This window comes from Mirounga leonina, unplaced genomic scaffold (genome assembly GCF_011800145.1).
Source record: "Mirounga leonina isolate KUSES-001 unplaced genomic scaffold, KU_Mleo_1.0 Mir_201, whole genome shotgun sequence".
NCBI classification, from domain to species: domain Eukaryota; kingdom Metazoa; phylum Chordata; class Mammalia; order Carnivora; family Phocidae; genus Mirounga; species Mirounga leonina.
The window spans coordinates 17382893-17403321 of record NW_023270504.1 but is presented as its reverse complement, the minus strand read 5'-3'; the positions used below and the strand labels follow the sequence as shown (position 1 = coordinate 17403321).

At 38.2% G+C, this 20429-nt stretch overlaps 1 protein-coding gene across 2 annotated transcripts in view; it reads left to right on the top strand.

Annotated features, from left to right (window-relative positions):
- DERA (deoxyribose-phosphate aldolase) overlaps positions 1–19964 on the top strand; it is a 121464-nt gene extending 101500 nt beyond the window's left edge. Inside the window, exons 7-10 of one of the 2 annotated variants that reach the window (XM_035028143.1) lie at positions 14281–14393; positions 18188–18337; positions 18655–18750; positions 19616–19964. In XM_035028143.1, coding sequence (XP_034884034.1) covers positions 14281–14393; positions 18188–18337; positions 18655–18711 — 320 coding nt within the window. In that variant the 3' untranslated portion in view covers positions 18712–18750; positions 19616–19964. Of the gene's footprint in view, positions 1–14280; positions 14394–18187; positions 18338–18654; positions 19016–19615 lie in introns of those variants that run through there. The other variant, XM_035028142.1, reaches the window with a different exon arrangement.
- Positions 19965–20429: the final 465 nt, after the last annotated feature.

The window sequence follows — 20429 nt, the reverse complement described above, 5'->3', positions numbered from 1 at the left end:
GCAACTGCAAGGAATGTGGTTATCATGAACTAATCTTACCCTTGGGGTATTTGAGGTATTTTCTAACTCCGAGATTGTGATTGCTTTCTGATTGCCATTCTGCTTGAACATGCCTTGCTGCTTAATTATGATGCTCTGTTGCCTTTCTCATGTGACGGACTAGACCAACTGAGGAGTATTTTCAGAGCTTACCAGTTAGATTGAAGGAAAGAACTGAGGAAACAGGTTCTTTTATTTTTCTTAAGCTTTTCCTCTCTCTTTTAGAAAACTTCCCCCTTCACAAGGTTAGTTATTATCCCTGGATCATGTAAGGATGTCTTTGTGGTTTAATTGTCTCCAGATTGACTATTAGCACCATAGCGATACCTACCCCCGTGGTCTTCTGCTTCTGTCTTTACTCTGGCCAGTTCTCCAGCCATAACACTGGATCTTTTATCTCACCCCAAATTATTGTCAAGCCTGTGTTGAGTGAAAGAACATAGTATCAAACAAAATGTTTTAATTTGGGGCTTCATATTTTTGTGCATTATATTTGTTTAAAAAAAAAGTGTCCCATTGCAGATTGCAAGTATAAATTAGTGTCAGAATTACCATACAAAACTCTCTTGCTAACTTTAATCTGTAATTTCTTAGAGAGCGATAGAAAACATGGCGCTAATGAATAATGTGCCCAGAAGCTCTTATTATAGGGTTGGCATGAATTCCGCTTAATGACAAGCTTTCTCAAGCAGCAGTTGATTTTAAATCCTATTTTTCATTAGCGAAGTATAAAATGTTAATAATACCTTCCGTTGTGCTGTTCTTTTGTAACACAGGCGCATGGGTCTTCCATGTTCACCACGACTGTCTTTAAGATCCTGCTAGCAACTTCCTCTCTCATAAATAAGATTTGTTCGGGAAATAAAAATGTATGTTTTCCCATTGTTAGCTATATGTTTTTCTAATAATCACATCTGAAGCTTATTATGCAGTAATAGCCTTAAGATATTATTTTTTTTAATGTACTACTGTCGTCTTAATACTAGTTTTTAATCTCTTCTTGTTTCTGTGAAGTCTGAATGAGATTTTCAAAATTGAATAATAATTTGATCCGTTAATCTTTTGAAGCTAGTAATTTTATTTTCCTCTCTTTGCAGTCTCTGAGGTTCGCAAATGAATAGAGCTTCATTACTGCAGTCTGCATTTAATAACCATTATCCATTATCTTGTAATTAAGACTCCCTGTAACGAATCATGAGGACAATGCAAAAATACATAGTACATTTCTTTAATGAACTGGAAAATGTTCATCTTGTTCTATTTAGTAATGAGTTGCTGAATAGTCATTAAATCCACTAGAGAATAGAGCTAGATGGATTTTGAAGACTGTCTTGAGTTTGTGGTTAATCTATTAGAATTAAAATTTCATCTTCTATTTTTATCAACAGCTGATTAGAAGTCATTCTGTTTGACCAAATTGATTAGAAGACCATATACAAGGGCAGCTGTTGTTTAATGAAAGTTTTTAATGAAACTGTACCACGGAGACTTGTAATTATAGGCCTTAGAAAAGCTTTGAGTTGCTTTAGACCACAAAAAAAGTACTGTGCTAGAGATTTCAGATTAAGAAAATAAAAAAAAAAATTGAATTTAATACTATAAATTTATTATTAATGTTAATTTCAACTAATCACAGTTGAATTCTGGTCCATTTAATGTGTTACTTTGGACTTTTCAGGCCTTTTTTCTCCTAGTTTAGTCATTTCCTTGAAATTGTGGGCACTGATAGAAGAACATTTATATGGATAGCTGTTTTAATTGTGAGATATTTCTCAGAAGGTTTTTTTCCCAAAGCTGAGCAGAGGTGAGCTTGGTTAATGTTGGATTTACATGAGCCCCGAGGAGAGCTTTTGGTGCTCTGTGATGTTGGTAATTTGAAATCTAGCATTTATTTCTCTAAGGTAATTTTATTTTAGCAGAGGGGCAAGGGAAGCAATATTAAAATAAGTAGTAAAACAAAAGTGTGTGCCCACTTAGTCCCACTGGAAAATCCATTGTTCTTTTGACAGTAGTAAAATACTAATGTACCTTCTGAAGTATTTTGTGTAATTAAAGCTAAGACTTATTCCTGGACATAAAGAAATAGCTGTATGTCCGAACTGCTGTTTTAATCTCTTGTGAGGTCTCTGGCTCTCAGTTATCCTCGGCTGATCCAACACACACCAAATTTACTGTCTTTAAACACTAATATCAGGTGGTCGGACCCTATGCTTCCTAAAGAACTTAGGTCTCAGGGCAAACTGCCACTTCAAAGTCTGGAGAGATAATGACTCCTGAGAGTCAACCAAGATCTGCTAGAGCCATAAGTAGGTAAGAACATTTAAATGAATTTTAACAACTTGTTGGAAGCTGAGTGTGGCTCCGGCACTTTTGTGGGTCTTAACCTCCAGGAACCCCAGGTTCTCACAGTGAAGAGCCGAGAAAGATCTTCTCTTGGCTGTGGCAGGGGGAGGGGAAGATAATCTTTGCAAAATATGTACAAAGCATTCTCCTTAACAAACACCTGCTCTCCAGGGCAAAAGATTTTGCTAGAATCTTACCTCACCTGGGAGAGCATTTCCCTTTCACTGTTCCTGGCTCATCAAAGCGGGAGAGAAAAGCTAAGACACATTTGTGAAGGTTACAACCTAGAGACATGCATGGGTCCACTAAAAGACTGAAGTTTAATCAGAGGATTATGAAATACTTGCTCTCCCCTCTACATTATCACCACACCAACAGAACTCCAGTAATCTAATGGATTACAACTAACAGCTTAAAGACAGAGACTCTCTCTGAGGAGAAAGACTGAGGAAGCCTAGAGTAATAAACAGGGCGGACAAAAACAAGGATACTGTTGCACTGAAGACTTTGGCAATGGTGACTACAGCAGATGTAAAACACAGCCTAGCTCCTAGCCCGATTAGCATAAAATCTCACACGAAAGGCCGGTTTATCTCCGTTCCTAATATGTCATGTCTGGCTTCCAACAACAAGTTATAAGAGATGCTAAAAGGCAAGAAAAAACACAGTCTGTAGAGACAAAATAAACATCAGAATCACATTCACACATGACATAGATTTTGGAATTATCAGAAGGAGAAATTTAAAATAATTGTGACTAATATGTTAATAATTCTAATGGAAAAAATAGACAACGTGAAAGAATGATAGGTCATGTAAGCAGAGAGATAGAAACTCTAAGAAATACTCAAAAGGAAAAGCTAGAAATCAGAAACACTGGAGCAGAAATGAAGAATGCCTTGATGGGCTCATTAGAAGCCTGGATAGAATCAGTGACCATGAAGATAGAGCCAAAGAAACCTCCAAAACTGAAACGTAAAGAGATAAAAGGACGAGAAAAACAGAACAAAAACTGAGGGACAATTTCAAAAGTTATGACACATGTATAATTGGAATACCAGAAAAAGAAAGAGAAAATGGAGCAGACAACATATTTGAATTAATGGCCAAGAATTTTCCAAAATTAATGACAGAAAACCAAACCATAGGGGCGCCTGGGTGGCTCAGTCATTAAGTGTCTGCCTTCAGCTCAGATCATGATCCCAGGGTCCTGGGATCAAGCCCCACATCAGGCTCCCTGCTCAGCGGGAAACCTGCTTCTCCCTCTCCCACTCCCCCTGCTTGTGTTCCCTCTCTCAATGTCTCTCTCTGTCAAATAAATAAATAAAATCTTTAAAAAAAAAGAAAGAAAGAAAGAAAACCAAACCATAGATCCAGGAAGCTCAGAGAACACCACAGGATAAATAGGGAAAAACCAAACCAAACAAAAAAATCACACCTAAATATGTCACAATCAGCCTGAAGGAAACCAAAGACAACTAGAAAATCTTGAAAAAAGCCAGAGGAAGAAAACACCTTACCTATAGAAGAAAAAGGAAATAATTATAGTAGACTTCTCACTGGAAGCCATGTCAGCAAGAAGTGAGTAGAATGAAGTACTTACATGTTCAAAGAAAAAAAAAAGGCCCAAGCAAAAAATCTGTATCCGGTGAAATTATCCTTCAAAAGTGAAAGAGTTCAGACATATAAAACTGAGGGAATAGATTGCCAGCAGACCTGCCCTGTAAGAAATGTTAAAAGAAATTCTTTAAGGAGAAGGAAAATGATATATGTCGGAAACGCTGATCTACATTAAAAATAGAAGAATATCCGAGAAGGAATACATGAAGGATAAAAATAAATTACTTTTCTTTCTCAATTGACCCAAAAGATAACTGTTTAAAATAATAGCAATAATGTCCTGGGTGATTAATACCACATGAATAGAATAGGAGGGAGGAATTAGGAATACTTCATTGAAGGTACCTCCAATACCTGTGTAGTGGTAGAGTATTATTTGAAGGTAAATTTGTTAAAAATGTACATTGAAAACTCTAGGGCAACCAGTAAAAAAATGGACAAAAGAAAGTATAATTGATATGCTGAGAGGAGATAAAATGGAACCATATAAAATGTTCAGTGAAAGCCAGAGAAGGCAGAAAAAGAGGTGAAATAAATAAATAATAAATAAATAAATAAATAGGAAAAAAAAAGAAAAAATAAGGCAAAAAGCCGTATCTTGGTGAATGTCCTATGTGAACTTGAGAATATGTAGTCTGCTGTTATTTTTTGTTTTTAAGATTTTCTATAAATATCAGTTTAATCATGATAATTGATAATGCTATTAAAGTAAAATACATCTTTGCTCATATTCTACCTATCAATTACTGAGAGAGGGGTTTTGAAGTCTCCAGCTATACTAGATTTGTCTGTTTCTTTTTTCAGTTCCACCAGATTTTGCCTCACATATTTTGATGCTCCATTATTAGATGCATACATGTTAGGATTGTTATGTCTCCTTGGAGAAATGACCCCTTTATCATTATGTAATACCCTTTATTATCCCTGATAATATTCTTTATTCTGAAGTCTGCTTTGTCTGAAATTAATATGGGTACTCTACTTTACTTTGATTAATGTTGTATCTTTTTTCCATCCCTTTATTTTTTTATTGTTATGTTAATCCCCATACATTACATCATTAATTTTAGATGAAGTGTTCCATGATTCATTGTTTGTGCATAACACCCAGTGCTCCATGCAGAATGTGCCCTCCTCAATACCCACCACCAGGCTAACCCATCCTCCCACCCCCCTCCCCTCTAGAACCCTGTTGGTTTTTCAGAGTCCATCGTCTCTCATGGTTCGTCTACCCCTCCGATTTCCCCCGCTTCATTCTTCCCCTCCCACTACCTTCTTCTTCTTCTTTTTTTTTCTTAACATATATTGCATTATTTGTTTCTGAGGTACAGATCTGTGATTCAACAGTCTTAAACAATTCACAGCGCTCACCATAGCACATACCCTCCCCCATGTCTATCACCCAGCCACCCCATCCCTCCCATCCCACCCCCCATTCCAGCAACCCTCAGTTTGTTTCCTGAGATTAAGAATTCCTCATATCAGTGAGGTCATATGATACATGTCTTTCTCTGATTGACTTATTTCGCTCAGCATAGCACCCTCCAATTGCAAATGGCAAGATCTCATTCCTTTTGATGGCTGCATAATATTCCATTGTATATATATACCACATTTTCTTTATCCATTCATCTGTTGATGGACATCTTGGCTCTTTCCACAGTTTGGCTATTATGGACATTGCTGCTATAAACATCGGGGTGCACATACCCCTTCAGATCCCTACATTTGTATCTTTGGGGTAAATACCCAGTAGTGCAATTGCTGGATCGTATGGTAGCTCTATTTTCAACTTTTTGAGGAACCTCCAAACTGTTTTCCAGAGTGGTTGCACCAACTTGCATTCCCACCAACAGTGTAGGAGGGTTCCCCTTTCTCCGCATCCCCGCCAACATCTGTCATTTCCTGACTTGTTAATTTTAGGCATTCTGACTGGTGTGAGGTGGTATCTCATTGAGGTTTTGATTTGGATTTCCCTGATGCCGAGCGATATTGAGCACTTTTTCATGTGTCTGTTGGCCATTTGGATGTCTTCTTTGGAAAAATGTCTGTTCATGTCTTCTGCCCATTTCTTGATTGGATTCTTTGTTCTTTGGGTGTTGAGTTTGATAAGTTCTTTATAGATTTTGGATACTAGCCCTTTATCTGATACGTCATTTGCAGTTATCTTCTCCCATTCTGTCGGTTGTCTTTTGGTTTTGTTGACTGTTTCTTTTGCTGTGCAAAAGCTTTTTATCTTGATGAAGTCCCAATAGTTCATTTTTACCCTTGCTTCCCTTGCCTTTGGTGATGTTTCTAGGAAGAAGTTGCTGCGGCTGAGGTCGAAGAGGTTGCTGCCTGTGTTCTCCTTTAGGATTTTGATGGATTCCTGTCTCACATTTAGGTCTTTCAACCATTTGAAGTCTGTTTTTGTGTGTGGTGTAAGGAAATGGTCCAGTTTCATTCTTCTGCATGTGACTGTCCAGTTTTCCCAACACCATTTGTTGAAGAGACTGTCTTTTTTCCATTGGACATTCTTTCCTGCTTTGTCAAAGATTAGTTGACCATAGAGTTGAGGATCCATTTCTAGGCTTTCTATTCTGTTCTATCTCTTTATTTTTAACCTTCTAAAAATTTATTTATTTATTTATTTTTATTTATTTATTTATTTTTTATTTAAGATTTTTTATTTATTTGAGAGAGAGAGAATGAGAGACAGAGAGCATGAGAGGGAGGAGGGTCAGAGGGAGAAGCGACTCCCCGCCGAGCAGGGAGCCCGATGTGGGACTCGATCCCGGGACTCCAGGATCATGACCTAAGCCGAAGGCAGTCGCTTAACCAACTGAGCCACCCAAGCGCCCTAAAAATTTATTTTTAAAGTCGATTTCTCAGGGGTGCCTGGGTGGCTCAGTCGTTAAGCATCTGCCTTCGGCTCAGGTCGTGTTCCCAGGGTCCTGGGATCGAGCCCTGCATCGGGCTCCCTGCTCTGCGGGAACCTGCTTCTCCCTCTCCCATTCCCCCTGCTTGTGTTCCCTCTCTCACTATGTATCTCTCTGTCAAATAGATAAATAAAATCTTTAAAAAAAAAAAAAAGTCGATTTCTCATAAACAGCATATAGAAGGGTCTTGTTTTTTGTTAATCTCTGATTTTAACTAGTGCATTTAGACCACTTTTAAAGTGATTGTTAATTTTCAAGTTGGATTAATATATGCAAGGAGAAATAATCCAAATAAGCCCATATCTATTAAAGAAATTATTTTAATTTTAATTTAATTTAGTTTGTAAATATTATACATAATAATATATAAGCACATATTTATTTACAGAAAGTATGTTGTAACCTGTTATAAAACTATATTTTAATTCTAGAATATTATAAAATAATTTTATTATTTATTTAATACTTTAATAAATTATTGAAAAATTAAAAATTTCCAAAAAGGAAAGCACTGGCTAAAGATGGTTTCACTGATGAATTCTACTAAACATTTAAGGAAGAAATATTACCAATTCTCTATCTCTTCCAGAAAATTGAAGGTGAGTACTCACTCTGTGAGACCATCATTACCCCAATACCAAAGCCACATAAAGACATTGCAAGAAAGGAGAACTATAGATCACTATCACTCATGAACATAGGTGCAAAATCCTCAAAAACATATTAGCAAAATGAGCTCAACAATGTATAAAAAAATACATGCCATAACCAAGAGGGATTTACTCCAGGTATGCAAGCTGGTTCAGTGTAATGTAATCCACCATATCAATACACTACAGGGGAAAAATCATATGGTCATATCAAAGGACACAGATGAGATATTTGACAGATTCTAACATGTATTTATAATAAAAGCTCTCAGCAAACTAGAAATACTAGGGAATGTCCTTAGCTTGATAAAGAACATCTACAAACTTTAGCTGACACACTTATGAGAAACGGGATGCTATTCCCCTAAAGTCCTCCTAAGAATAAACCAAGAATGTTCCTATTCGACACTGTACTGGAGAGTTTTAGCTAGTGCAAGAAGACAGAAGAAGGAAATTAGAAAAATACGAATTGGGAAGTGGGGCAAGCCAATAATGGCTCCCAGAGATATGTCCATATCCTAACCCCCAGGACCTGTGACTATTACCTCATTTGGAAAGAAGGGTCTTTGTAGATGTGGTTAAATGAGGGATCTTGAGATGAAGTGATTATCCAATCCAAATGCCATCACAAATGTAATTAACAGAGAGAGGCAGAGCAAGATGCAGTTTCTACCCAGAAGAGAAGGCGATGTGAAGATGGAGGCAGAGGTCTGAGTGACGCAGCCGAGGAATGCCAGCAGCTCTAAGAGGCTGGGCGAGTTAGGGAACAGATTTTCCCCTAGAGCCTCCACAGATGTGCAGCCCTGCTCACAACTTGATTTTGGACTTCTGCCCTACAGAACTATGAGAAAATAAATTTCTGTTGTTTTAAGATACCAAGTTTGTTATAATTTGTTACAACCACTACAAGAAATTAATACAGGAAGAAAGATATAAAGCTGTCTTTGTTCACAGACCACATGTCTGTGGAGAAAATGCACCCCCAGACCAACAAACTCTTGAAAACTACTGAGTTTACCAAGGTTGCATAATACAAAGCTAATATAAAAAGTCTCTTTCTTTCCTATCTACCAGCAGTGTGAACAATTGGAATTTGAAATTCAAAAAAACTATCATTTATAAGAGCAATCCATAAATTGATTACTTGGGTATAATCTAACAAAAATATGTACGTAATCTATATGTACACCTATTAGATTGGATAAAATCCAAAAACTGATAACGCCAATTGCTAGTGAGGATATAGAGCATCCGAAACTCTCATTCACTGCTATTGAATACAAAACGATACAGCTACTTCGGAAGATAATTTGGCAGTTTCTTTCAAAACAAAATATGGTCTTACCATATAATCTAGCATTTGCCCCTCTCAGTATGTGCCCAACTAATTTGAAAATTTATGTCCACACAAAATCCTGCATATGAATGTAGCAACTTTATTTGTAATTGCCAAAAACTGAAGCAACCCAGATATCCCCTAATAGGTGAATTGATAAACAAATTGGGGTACATCCATACAATGGAATATTATTTATCAATAAAAAGAAATGAACTAAAGAAAAAGAAATGAACTATAAAGCCATGAAAAGGCATGAGTAAACCTTAAATGCATATTGGTCAGTGAAAAGGCGGTCCGAAAGGCTGTATGATTCCCACACATGACATTCTGGAACAGGCAAAAGCTTGCAATAGTAAAATGATCAGTGGTTGATGGCGTGGGTGGGGGAAGATGGAAATGTGGTACATGCGGGTTTTTATCTTGGTGAAAGTGTTCTGTGCGATCCTGTAATGATGCGTGTGCAACACTATACATTTGTCAGAACTACTAGAAGTTCCACAAAGAGTGAACTTTAATGTATGCAAATAAAAAAAATTGTTTATGTGATCAGGGAATTCCAGGATAGAATGTGGCCTGTGAGCAAAGAATCTAACTGTATTACAAATATATGAAACAGCCTCCCTGAAGGAGGTAGGAAAAAAGATGGTGACCTACATAACATAAATGAGGGTGGGCTGGGCACCTGCGTGGCTCAGTCCGTTAAGCATCTGCCTTTGGCTCAGGTCATGATCTCTGGGTCCTGGGATCCAGCCCTGCCTTGGGTTCCCTGCTCAGCGGGGAGTCTGCTTCTCCCTCTCTCTCTGCCGTTCCACCTGCTCTCTCTCTCTCTCAAATAAATAAATAATCTATAAGTGAGGGTGGGCTATAAAGCTAAAGACAGGGGAAAGTGCACATAAGCACTGTGCAGTAGTTGATAAAAGTTGTTTCCCATGGTGTAGGTAACACTTCTGATAGCACTGTATGCAGATACTGGATGTGAACAATTAACTAAAGGGGTGACAGATGTGAGTGCTAGGTTTCTCACTATTCAAGTGGGAGGTGGGAGTTTACAGATAAAGAAGGGGAGAGGGCTGGAATGATCCATGCAGTAATGGGTCAGAGTTGGAGTCATCAGTGTTATGCATGTTTAGTTATATCTATATAGATGTAGATAAATGTGGAATTATTAAAAGATGTGTGTATATAAATGGGTTAGGATACACAGATTTCCTTGCTAGTCAGCAGAGAGAGCTGGAAACAAGACCGTGCAGTAGCAATGAGTATACCTAGCACCAAGATTTTGGGTTCTAATACCATTCTCTAATAAGAGGAACTAGGGCTCTTTGGAGAAATGGCTTATTCTAGGAGTGGGGCAGAAAGCCTAAAAGATGAGCCCAGAGCATTTGGCAATACCAAAGGAAGTGCTTTAAAAAACAAAAATTCTGCGTGATGGAGGTGTGTTGAAGGAATATAGGAAGCAACTGAAAGAGCCCCCAGAGGCCAAAGGTAGAACCATTTGAGCAATGAAATAAAGTAATATTGGATTATAAACCCAAGTATAAGATAAGTGTCTTTGAGTCTGTACTGATATAAATGATTGTAAATAAGTAAAGGAGAGGAGACAAATCTCCCATGCAAAAAAAGTCCACATAATTTATATAGTTATTCCCCCCAAAGGTGGTAAATTATAATTCCTCATTCCTTAAGTGTGGGATACAGATAAGGGCTTCTTTCCAAGGGGTACAGTATGGAACATAGGGAAAAGAAAGTGACTTTGCAATAGAGAAACCTGGCAAACACTTCCTCCCAAGTTCTTACGGTCAACATCAACAGTGGTAGATCATGTTGATGGTAGGTATATTTGATATGATATGGTGAGAATGGCAGTTTACCTCTATGGTCTTCATCCCCCAAATGCATAACCTCAGTTTAATTATGAGAGAAATGTCAGACAAGTCCCAATTGAGGGAGATTTTGTAAAATACCTGACCAGTACTCCTCAAAACTGTTAAGGTCATAAAAATAAGGCAAGTCCAAGAAACTGACACAGCCAAGAGGAACCCATGGCAATATGATAAATATACATATCAGAGTATCCTGAATGAGATTGGATTCTAAGTAAAACTAAGGAAATCTAAATAAAGTATGGATTTGGGTTAATAGTGATATATCTATATTGCTTCATTAATTGTAACAAATGTTAATAATAGGGGAAACAACTCTGTACTACCTTGATGTTTCTGTAGCTTTACTTCTGTTCTAAAATTTAAAATTTACTTAAAAATAAATAAAATGATATATTCTTCTGAGCCACCTGTCCAGTTTTGTTACCTGAACTGGAATGAAACTCAAAACTGTCTTCCCTTTCCCATTCGTCAGTTAAAGATGGGAAATATTGTAGTTTGCTTTTTCTTGGTAGCTGTGGCCATCCATCTATCAATTGATCCAGCCATCCCTCCGTCCATTCGTCTGTCCATCCATCCATCCATCCATCCATCCATCCATCCATCCATCCATCCGTCCAAAATTCCTATTGAGACTTGCATGTTTGTCATGCTCTGGGGATACAGAGTTCACAGAAAGATACAGCACCTGCCCTCAAATGTGCTTAAAATACAATCAAGAAAGGGGGACAAACACATGATGAGTAGGGCATTGTTACTGTCAATGTGTAGGCTCTTGTTGCTCTAATGATAGGTGTTCTGTTCTGCTCCTCCCAAATATATTAGGAGGAGAGTCTCCTCCCTTATCCTAACTCTGGACTCTTTCAAAGGAGTTGGGCTCTTTTGGTTAACTTTAAATTGTGTGATTTTTGTGACCATACCTTTTTTTTTTTAGGTCTCCAAATTTGGCCTTGGACTTATAATAATCTTCTCTTCTAGGGTGCTTGAAAGAATTTAGATGATATCTGGTGTTGTACCCAAAAGCTTTCTAATGATTCAGAAGACAATGTCTCACCTTAGGAAAGCACATCATGGTCTCATTGTGAATTCTTTGGGGGTGTTCCCCTCACCTCTTACATCTGTTTGGAGGCTTTAACCTCTTCCCCTTGATTGTCTTATTTCTGGTGTTATAGGGAGCAGGACTTGGTTCTGTGATCCTATTCATTCATTCATTTATTAATCAGTTTAGCACATGCCTACTTCAGGGCCTTCATACTTGCCATTTCCCTGCTTATGGATGTTCTTTTCACAGATTCCTTTCATTCAGTCTCTATTTGAATTTTACTCTTGAGAGATGCCTTTATGATAACTCTGTTTAACTATAGCTACCTCTCCCCAACTCTGCCACTCTCTAACTCATTACATTGCTTTTTTTTTTTCATAACACTTGACATTTATTATATATTTATTTGCTTATTGTCTTTTTCTTCTAGAAAATCTTCTTACAAGGGTGGGAACTTTATTATTTTGTTTAGTGTTCTAGGACATAGTAAGCACTCAAAGACATAGTAAGCGCTCAGTGAATATTTGGTAGATGAATGCATGCATGACAATGTCTCCAATTCTTCCAGTGGGCCTACAGACTCCTCACCTCAAAAGGCTTCTGATGACCTGCTTTCATAAATCAGAATTTCTGTCATGTTTTTACATATTGAAACCCTACTTCAGTCCTTGATCCATTTATATTTGTAAATGCTTGAGAGTTTTCGAGTGCTTTCACATAGATTGTCACTTTTAATTCTTTGTAGGAATTAAAGCTATGAAGCAACTAAGAGTTTTCAGATGTATTTTACAGACATGAAAGTTTGGGAGGTGAAACCAGATCTTCTGACTGCTAGCTCATCAAATGATGACCCAGGATTTATGTTTCATCTCCATCTGTACCTAGAATGTATGCTTTTGAGGGCAAGGGCTTGAATTATTTGTTGTTTTATTTTCCACTATGTCTTACATACAATGTTTTTACTTAAAGGTGTGTTGATTTGAACCTTTCCATCCACAGAATAGTTGTGGAAGTATCTTTTCCATTTGAAACGAAAGGGGAATATTTTAGCCCCTTCTTTCCCCCACTTCTATTGACCACTTCTTTGATGGACCTTGGGAGAATCTCAGAGATGAGCCTTACCTATGGTCCCACAGAATCAGTGGGCTAGGGCTGTGAATTTCACAGGAATCACTTAGGAACCTTGTTTATATTCAAATTCTGTTTCAGTCATTCTAGTACAGAACCCTTAAGTCTGCATTTTTAGCAGGCGCCCTGGTGGTGCCCATGCTGCTGGTCTGTGGTCCGCATATTGAGCATGTCAGGGGTAGGTAACCACATGAAAGATGGAATCTCTGTTTGGCTACCTGACTTTGTCACCCTGGGTAAGTTTCTTGGAGACACTATAGTCTGTTGGTTAAGCTGTATTTCTTTGGTTAGAATTCTACCCCCCTCACTTACTACTGTGACCCCAAGCGGGTTATTTAACCTTTCTGTATCTCAGTTTCATCTTTTAAAATGGGGATATTAGTACTTACCTTATACAGTTGCTGTGAGGAATGACTGAGTTGTTACTTATAAAGCACCTAGAATAGAGCATAGCACACAGTGAGTCTTAACTATTATTATCATTTGTCTCCTTGTGCTATTCTGTTAAACTACATCAATAGGTTTAAGATACATGTGAGAGACAGAAAGTTGTCTGAAGTATTTGTAGGTTATGAAATAGCATGATGTCTTTTGTGAAACTCCTAATCTTGCTGGAAGACACAGTGCTTTCATTAATGAGCAGTGCAGTACAAATCATTCTTCTTGTGTCGTCACAGCTGTACTGTGTAGTTCCCATCAAGCGCAAGAAAATGAGTGGGCACTCCAGTTTTGTAGTAAAGTGTCATGATATATGATATTAAGCATGGGGCATAGCATTGTATTATTCATCTCAGTTATGCATTAAATAAACCAACTTGATTTTCATTGATGATATGGAAATAAGGAGCCAAGGGGCGCCGTCTGCCTTCGGCTCAGGTCATGATCCCACGGTCCTGGGATCGAGCCCCACATCGGGCTCCCTGCTCAGTGGGGGGCCTGCTTCTCTCCCTCCCTCTGCTTCTCCCCCTGCTCATGTTCTCTCTCTCTCTCTGTATCTCTGTGTCTCGAATGAATAAATTAAAAAAAAAAACTTAAAAAAAAATCTTAAAAAAGGAAATACGGAGCCAGGGGCCCCAAGAATCAGTGAGAACCCAATTGGTTCTTAATTTCATTCATCTTATAGTAATGGGGAGGGGGAAGTATGGACAGAATTATTTCAAAGAGAGATTTTGTTTTTCCTTTTTCAAATAACTAACGAAAAATAAAGTTATGTTCCTCTGGAAAAAAATTTACATAGCTCATTTCTTTCACTGACTAAGAAGTGTAAGAAGTAAGTTTTTAATTAACACAGAGGTTTTTTTTTTTCCTTTTGTTTTAGGATCAGATTTTATTAAGACCTCTACTGGAAAAGAAACAGTAAATGCCACTTTCCCGGTAGCTATAGTAATGCTACGGGCCATTAGAGATTTCTTCTGGAAAACTGGAAACAAGGTATATTATTGCCAGCAAATCTTTCTTCAGAGTAAAGATAATGTTATTTATAATACTAGTTACAGCCACAGAAACTGTCTTTATATGCAGAAGGTGTGAATGAGTTACCTTTATGAAGATAAATGTTTAATTTACCTTTCATTACAAAAGAACACATTCATGGAGAAAAATGTGCGATTAACAGAAAGTGAGTGTGAGTGTGGGAGTAGGTATGTGTGATCAAGATGTAAACTCACTTTATGTCCTTTTATTAACTGAAGACAATTTTATCACTGACAAGAGATTCCTAAATGGGTTCTTTAACGAACTAATTCTGCTACAGCACAGAGGCTTTCTGGTAAGGCGTTGGCCAGCGAAAACAGGTTAATGCAGAAATTAAACTTCCTTGAGGAATGGAAAGAATTGCAGAGTAACATTTATTGAATGATAAGCTGTGGTGGTGATATGAAAAGTATGCAATATAATGGGAAATAATCTTTTCCTGTCATTATTGAAGGACACACATAAATTGGTTTTTCTGTTGGGAAACCCCCGGTCCAGAAAAACTTATTACTTTTAATAATATGAGGTGAAGAGAAAATTCTCGAGGAGATGAACTTATTAAACAAAATAATGAAATGCTGTGAAACAGCAGGGAAAAGGTAGCTAGACGTTATATAGCTCTTGAATTAAATATCCATTTTTGCGTTTTATGGCAGTTGGATGTGCTCTTTGGAAGACTGTTAAGCTGAGGAGGGTATGTGCTAGCTTTTGTCAGCTTTTTGAAAAATAATACATATTTTTTGAAACATATGAAGTTAAAAAGAAAAATGTGTATGAGGTTTTTTAAAATGAGTTTGGATTTTCCTTTTCACTTCAAGTTGCTTGTTTAGCTGCAAATTATCTCAAAGGATTTTTTTTTTTTTACATCATTGGAGAGAAAGGTAGTTTGTTTTTTTTGTTTGTTTGTTTGTTTAATGAGACTGTCCCTTCCTCAGAAGGCATCTTTTAAAACCAATCTCTGGATTTCTGCCAAATGGAAACCCAGAAAAGACCTTTAATCCTTCGCCAACTAGATATGATGACTTTATATGTGACTGTATCTTCGGTTCATTTTAGGAACTGGAGACCATTTTTAGAATGTACTGGGTTTGAGAGGAAATGAACTCCTTCCAGAATTTTCTCCTTCAGAATAACTTCCTCTCTTAAAAAAAGTACAAATAGGAAAGATAGCTACTGTGACCTTACATATGACAGTTGACTCCATTTGAGTAACCTCTTTGTTGGTAGCCTTTCTGCACTGATCCAAATAAAAAAAAATGTTTAGCCGTCAAAAAGAGAACTCTATCTTTGGTCCCATCAGCTGAGACCACCACCATTTTTAGACCAGTGGTTCTTATTTTCCGCCAAAGTACAATAAAATAAATGTGCAGCTTTTTACGCTTGTAGATGCCTGGGCCCTCATCCCTAGCACTTCCGGATGAGAGGTAATCCTCAGGCATCTATATGTTTCATAAGCTCTGTAGTCAGGATTAAAACTCACCATTGGAGACCCAATCCTGCTGTGTTCTCAACAAACATTTATTGAGTAGTTAACTGTGTGCCATGTTAACCTATGTTAACAGGGATACAAAATGAACAAGTCCCTTCCCAGGAGAGCTCGTAGACAACAAGCAAAGAATTTCAATAAAAGTTTTAAGTGCTCAATATTCTAGGCCAGAGTATAGTAAGAAGGGACTTTTTTGCTGTCTTTCAGTACTTCTTTTTAATGGTAATGACCCTTTCCTCAGATAATAAAGTTCATCCCAATTTTATTACGAAACAGACAGATGCAAGTCAAATCATATTCATTTTAATCACATATGATTTCACATAGTGAGGACCTGTGTATATGTCTGCAAATCAGGTGCATCCTTCCAGGTTGTTGACAAGTTGCCTGGGCAGCCCTTAGACTGTAAACTTTCTACATCATTGATTTAAGGGGTGTTTTAAAATGTGATGGGCCGTCTTCCAGACCATGCTTAGTGTCACTCTGAGCGGCAGAGGTTTAATATTTCATAACTGATTTCATTGCAGATTTATGTTTTCCATATTCTCTCCCTTAAAAAAAAAAAGGATAAACTTATGCTAGAACCTCTTTTTAGAAACGTTGCCAAACAGACTTGCTGACACAACTGAACTGTATAGAAAAATCTATATGCAGCACAGTCTAATTGACAGAAAAGCGCTTATGATTAACATGTATGCTAATATCAGCTAATTGATTTTGGGGGCCTCTTCTCAATAAATAATCTCATCCTATTTATCTCCCCCACTCACCCCGTGCCCCCGCAGTCTTTCAGAGCCACTTGGGCTCCTGGGTAATAGGCAGATAGGGTTAGGATCAGTATACAGCTGCTGCATAGCCATGTGGTAATGAGTGACTGAGGCGGGGAAGCCGGTCAGGAGACCGACCGGTATTAATGAGAATAGTGAGGGTCTAAATGAAAGCGGCAGAAGTGTGTGTGGGAGTGGGGGGAGATACAGAAGTTAGGGAGGGAAGATCGGTAGGACTAGACTGTTGATTGGGTGTGGTGTGGTGGGGAAAATCGTGGAGTCCAGGTTAACCCTGAGGTTTCCAGCTTGGATTAATTATGGGACCATTCATTTATTGTCTCCCTTCTCTAGCATTCTGTTAGCCATAAACCCCGTGTTGGGGCTACCCATCGAATTAACGGCTCTTAGTGTTCGAATGCCTGAGCTTTAGTACTTGGGCTATGCAGTGTTTTCTCGACTGCTCCTGTCTCTAGAGTCTCTCCTATACTGGATTCAAGTTCTTGAGACAAGTAAATCCAGATAAACAGGTTTTACTGTTTATAGAACACATTTATCCATTTCTAATGGACTCAGGGACATCATTTGTGAACATCAGATATGGGCTGAGTTGTGCTGTTTTATGCTCACCTTCAAAGACTACTGAACTGTGAAGAGCTCCTACACTGTCTTTTTCTACTGTGCTTATTTAACTGGTCTGGCTGCTTCATAGAACTCTTTCCACTTACAACTTATAAAAAAGTCCCTACACTTAAGTTGATGAAAATAACTGTCAACACTCCTTTCTGATTGCTGCCAGTTTGGTTAGTGTGGCCTCCCTGATTCTCTTCTCTTACTTTGAATACATGTATGTGTCTTTTGCACCTCAGGATGAAGGGCTGAGAGGCGACTAGACAGGCTTACTTATAGAAATGTAGAATGGATGTGCTTTTGTGATCTGTTTTTCTTAGTTATTGACACCTCTCTTGTTTATCCCCGGTTCACAGCTATAGTCTAGATGGTTGAGGTTTATGACTTTTCAATAAGTGCAATGTTAATGAGGGTTATTAACGCTCATTAGTGTCTCCTCAGAAACAGTGACACTCTTCCCATTAATCTTGAAAAAGTCATTTTGTAGCGTGAATGGACGCGAGTCAGTGATCTAAGCTCTTTTGCTGGGTGAAGTGAAATAGACTTTAAAAAAAGAGAGAAAGAGAATCGAGACCCTGTACTAACACAGTACCCTTTTTTGTTGTTGTTAAAGATTTTATTTAGTTTTGAGAGAGAATGAGAGTGTGCATGAGCAGGGGGAGGAGCAGAGGGAGAGACTCTCCAGCAGACTCTGTGCTGAGTGTGGAGCCTGACGAGGGTATGGATCCCAGAGCTCTGAGATCATGACCTGAGCTGAAACCAAGAGTCAGAAGCTCAACCAACTGAGCTACCCAGGCGCCCCCATGCAGGTCCGGTTTTTAAAGCACTCCGATAACATTAGACCCTGCTCTCTTTCCCACCTTTCCTTATAGGTAGGCTTTAAACCAGCAGGAGGCATCCGCAATGCCAAGGATTCCCTTGCTTGGCTCTCTCTCGTGAAGGAAGAGCTGGGAGATGAATGGTTGACACCAGAACTGTTTCGAATAGGTGCCAGTACTCTGCTTTCGGACATCGAGAGGCAGGTGTGTAATAATCCATTGTCCTTGGGACAAATTGACAAGTGTGTTTTTGAGAAAGAAACGAAAAATCCCCTATTGGGCTATGAGAGCTAGAGAAAAAACTCATCTGATTTACCTCATCACACCCAAACTTCTGCTTTCGTCCAAGCAAACCTCCACCTGAAGTGGGTTGAATGGAGAGTCTGCGGAAATGCATAATAATATGGGGCTTTATAAGGAAACATTAATTATAATTATTAATTATTTAATAGTATAATTATTAATTGATATATATGATACATGATAATTATTAATTAACTAAACTCTGGTTTTCCTCACAGATTTACCATCACGTTACTGGAAGATATGCGGCCTATCATGATCTTCCGATGTCTTAAATCAGCGACCAGTTCCAGAAAAGTGCTTTACAGCAACATGTAAAATGTGTTTTTCTACGTAATTGCTAAAATTATTTAATTAAAACATGAGGGAATGAATAGATAACTGACTTTTTTTTCCCCCTTAAAACTTTCACTGAATTTAATTCAAAGAATAAAAGAAAAAACAACTAATCCATACATGGTATTCTTTTCAGGTGCCTCTGAATGGTCCTAATTACTTGAAGATCTGTATTGTTAATTTTGTGAAGATTTTCTCTTAAGAATTCTGAGTAAAATATGATAGCTTTGACAGCAATAAATTCTAAGGGGCAAAAAAAAAACGTTAAACTGCCCAAGAAACGTGCCTTTAGCGAGAGAAAACATAGCATCCCTGAGCTGCTGGCCGTACTCTGATGACTTCAGGAGTCACTGACTTGGCACTAATTTCCTGCCATGAAAATCTGTCTTTAATTTTTGCAACAGATATGCTCTCTTATTAATTGTTTTGCTAATGAAACTCCTGTCGTTGATACATGATACTATGGCTATTGCATTTTTTAAATAAAAAAATCTCTGTAGTTTATTTTTTTGGAAAAAAAAAACCAACACTTTAAATTGTAACAACACCAAATGAAAAATAATCCATTAAACACAGAAAGAGGTTTTATCAGTGACTTTCTGAGTCTGTCTAGTAGAGTCTGCATATTTATATCATAAAGCACCTCAGTAACACTATTAATGAATACAACTTACGTATATATCCTGAAACTTTTAAGATTTTCTGGCATAGTGAATAGAGGGGAAAACAGCCAACGCTAATGTAGCACTTAATACATGCTAAGCTCTTTACATAGATCAGTGTATTTAATATTTATTTAATCCCTGTAACAGTCAGTACTGATATTATCGTCCTTTTATACAGACAAGGGCCTGAGTCACAGAGAGCTGAAGCAACTTGTCAGAGATCACAGAGCTCACAACCGGCAGAGTCAAGAATCAAGCCCAGGCCCAGTCTGGCTCCCGAATACGTGCAGTCACCCGGGGGGGTGCACCACTGTCCCTCAGCACACACAGGCTCATCATCAGAGCTTACTGTCCGCTCTGGGGAACGGTCATCTGCTTTGTGGGCTACTCATTCCTTGGCTCCCTGTCCCTCCCAGTGTTCCCCGTCTGCCAGTTTGGCTTGCTAGCAACTCTCCCACATGATAGAACCTACGTTTTCTTTTCTTTCTTTCTTTCTTTTTTTTTTTTTTTAAAGATTTCATTTATTTATTCATGAGAGACAGAGAGAGAGAGAGGCAGAGGGAGAAGCAGGTTCCCCGCAGAGCCAGGGAGCCCGATGCGGGACTCGATCCCAGGACCCTGGAATCATGACCCGAGCCGAAGGCAGACGCCCAATCAACTGACCCACCCAGGTGCCCCTAGAACATACGTTTTCTTAAATGGGGATTTTCATGGAGTGAGTCTCCAGCTACTCCTAAGTGGGAAATCCCAGACTGGGCATCTGTATTGGTTACACCTTCTGATTGTGGGATGGTAGCCAGCTTCTTCCTTGTTCTAGCCCTATGACCTTGGTTCAGTCCGTTCACATCTCTGGACCTCAGCTTCTTCATCTGTAGAAGAGAGGGGTTGGGCAGGTGCTATCAAGGTCCTTTCAGACCTAAAATTACATTACCCTAAGGATAATTATAACAAATTCTAGAATATATTTTATGGCTATAAAGAGAAAACACTTT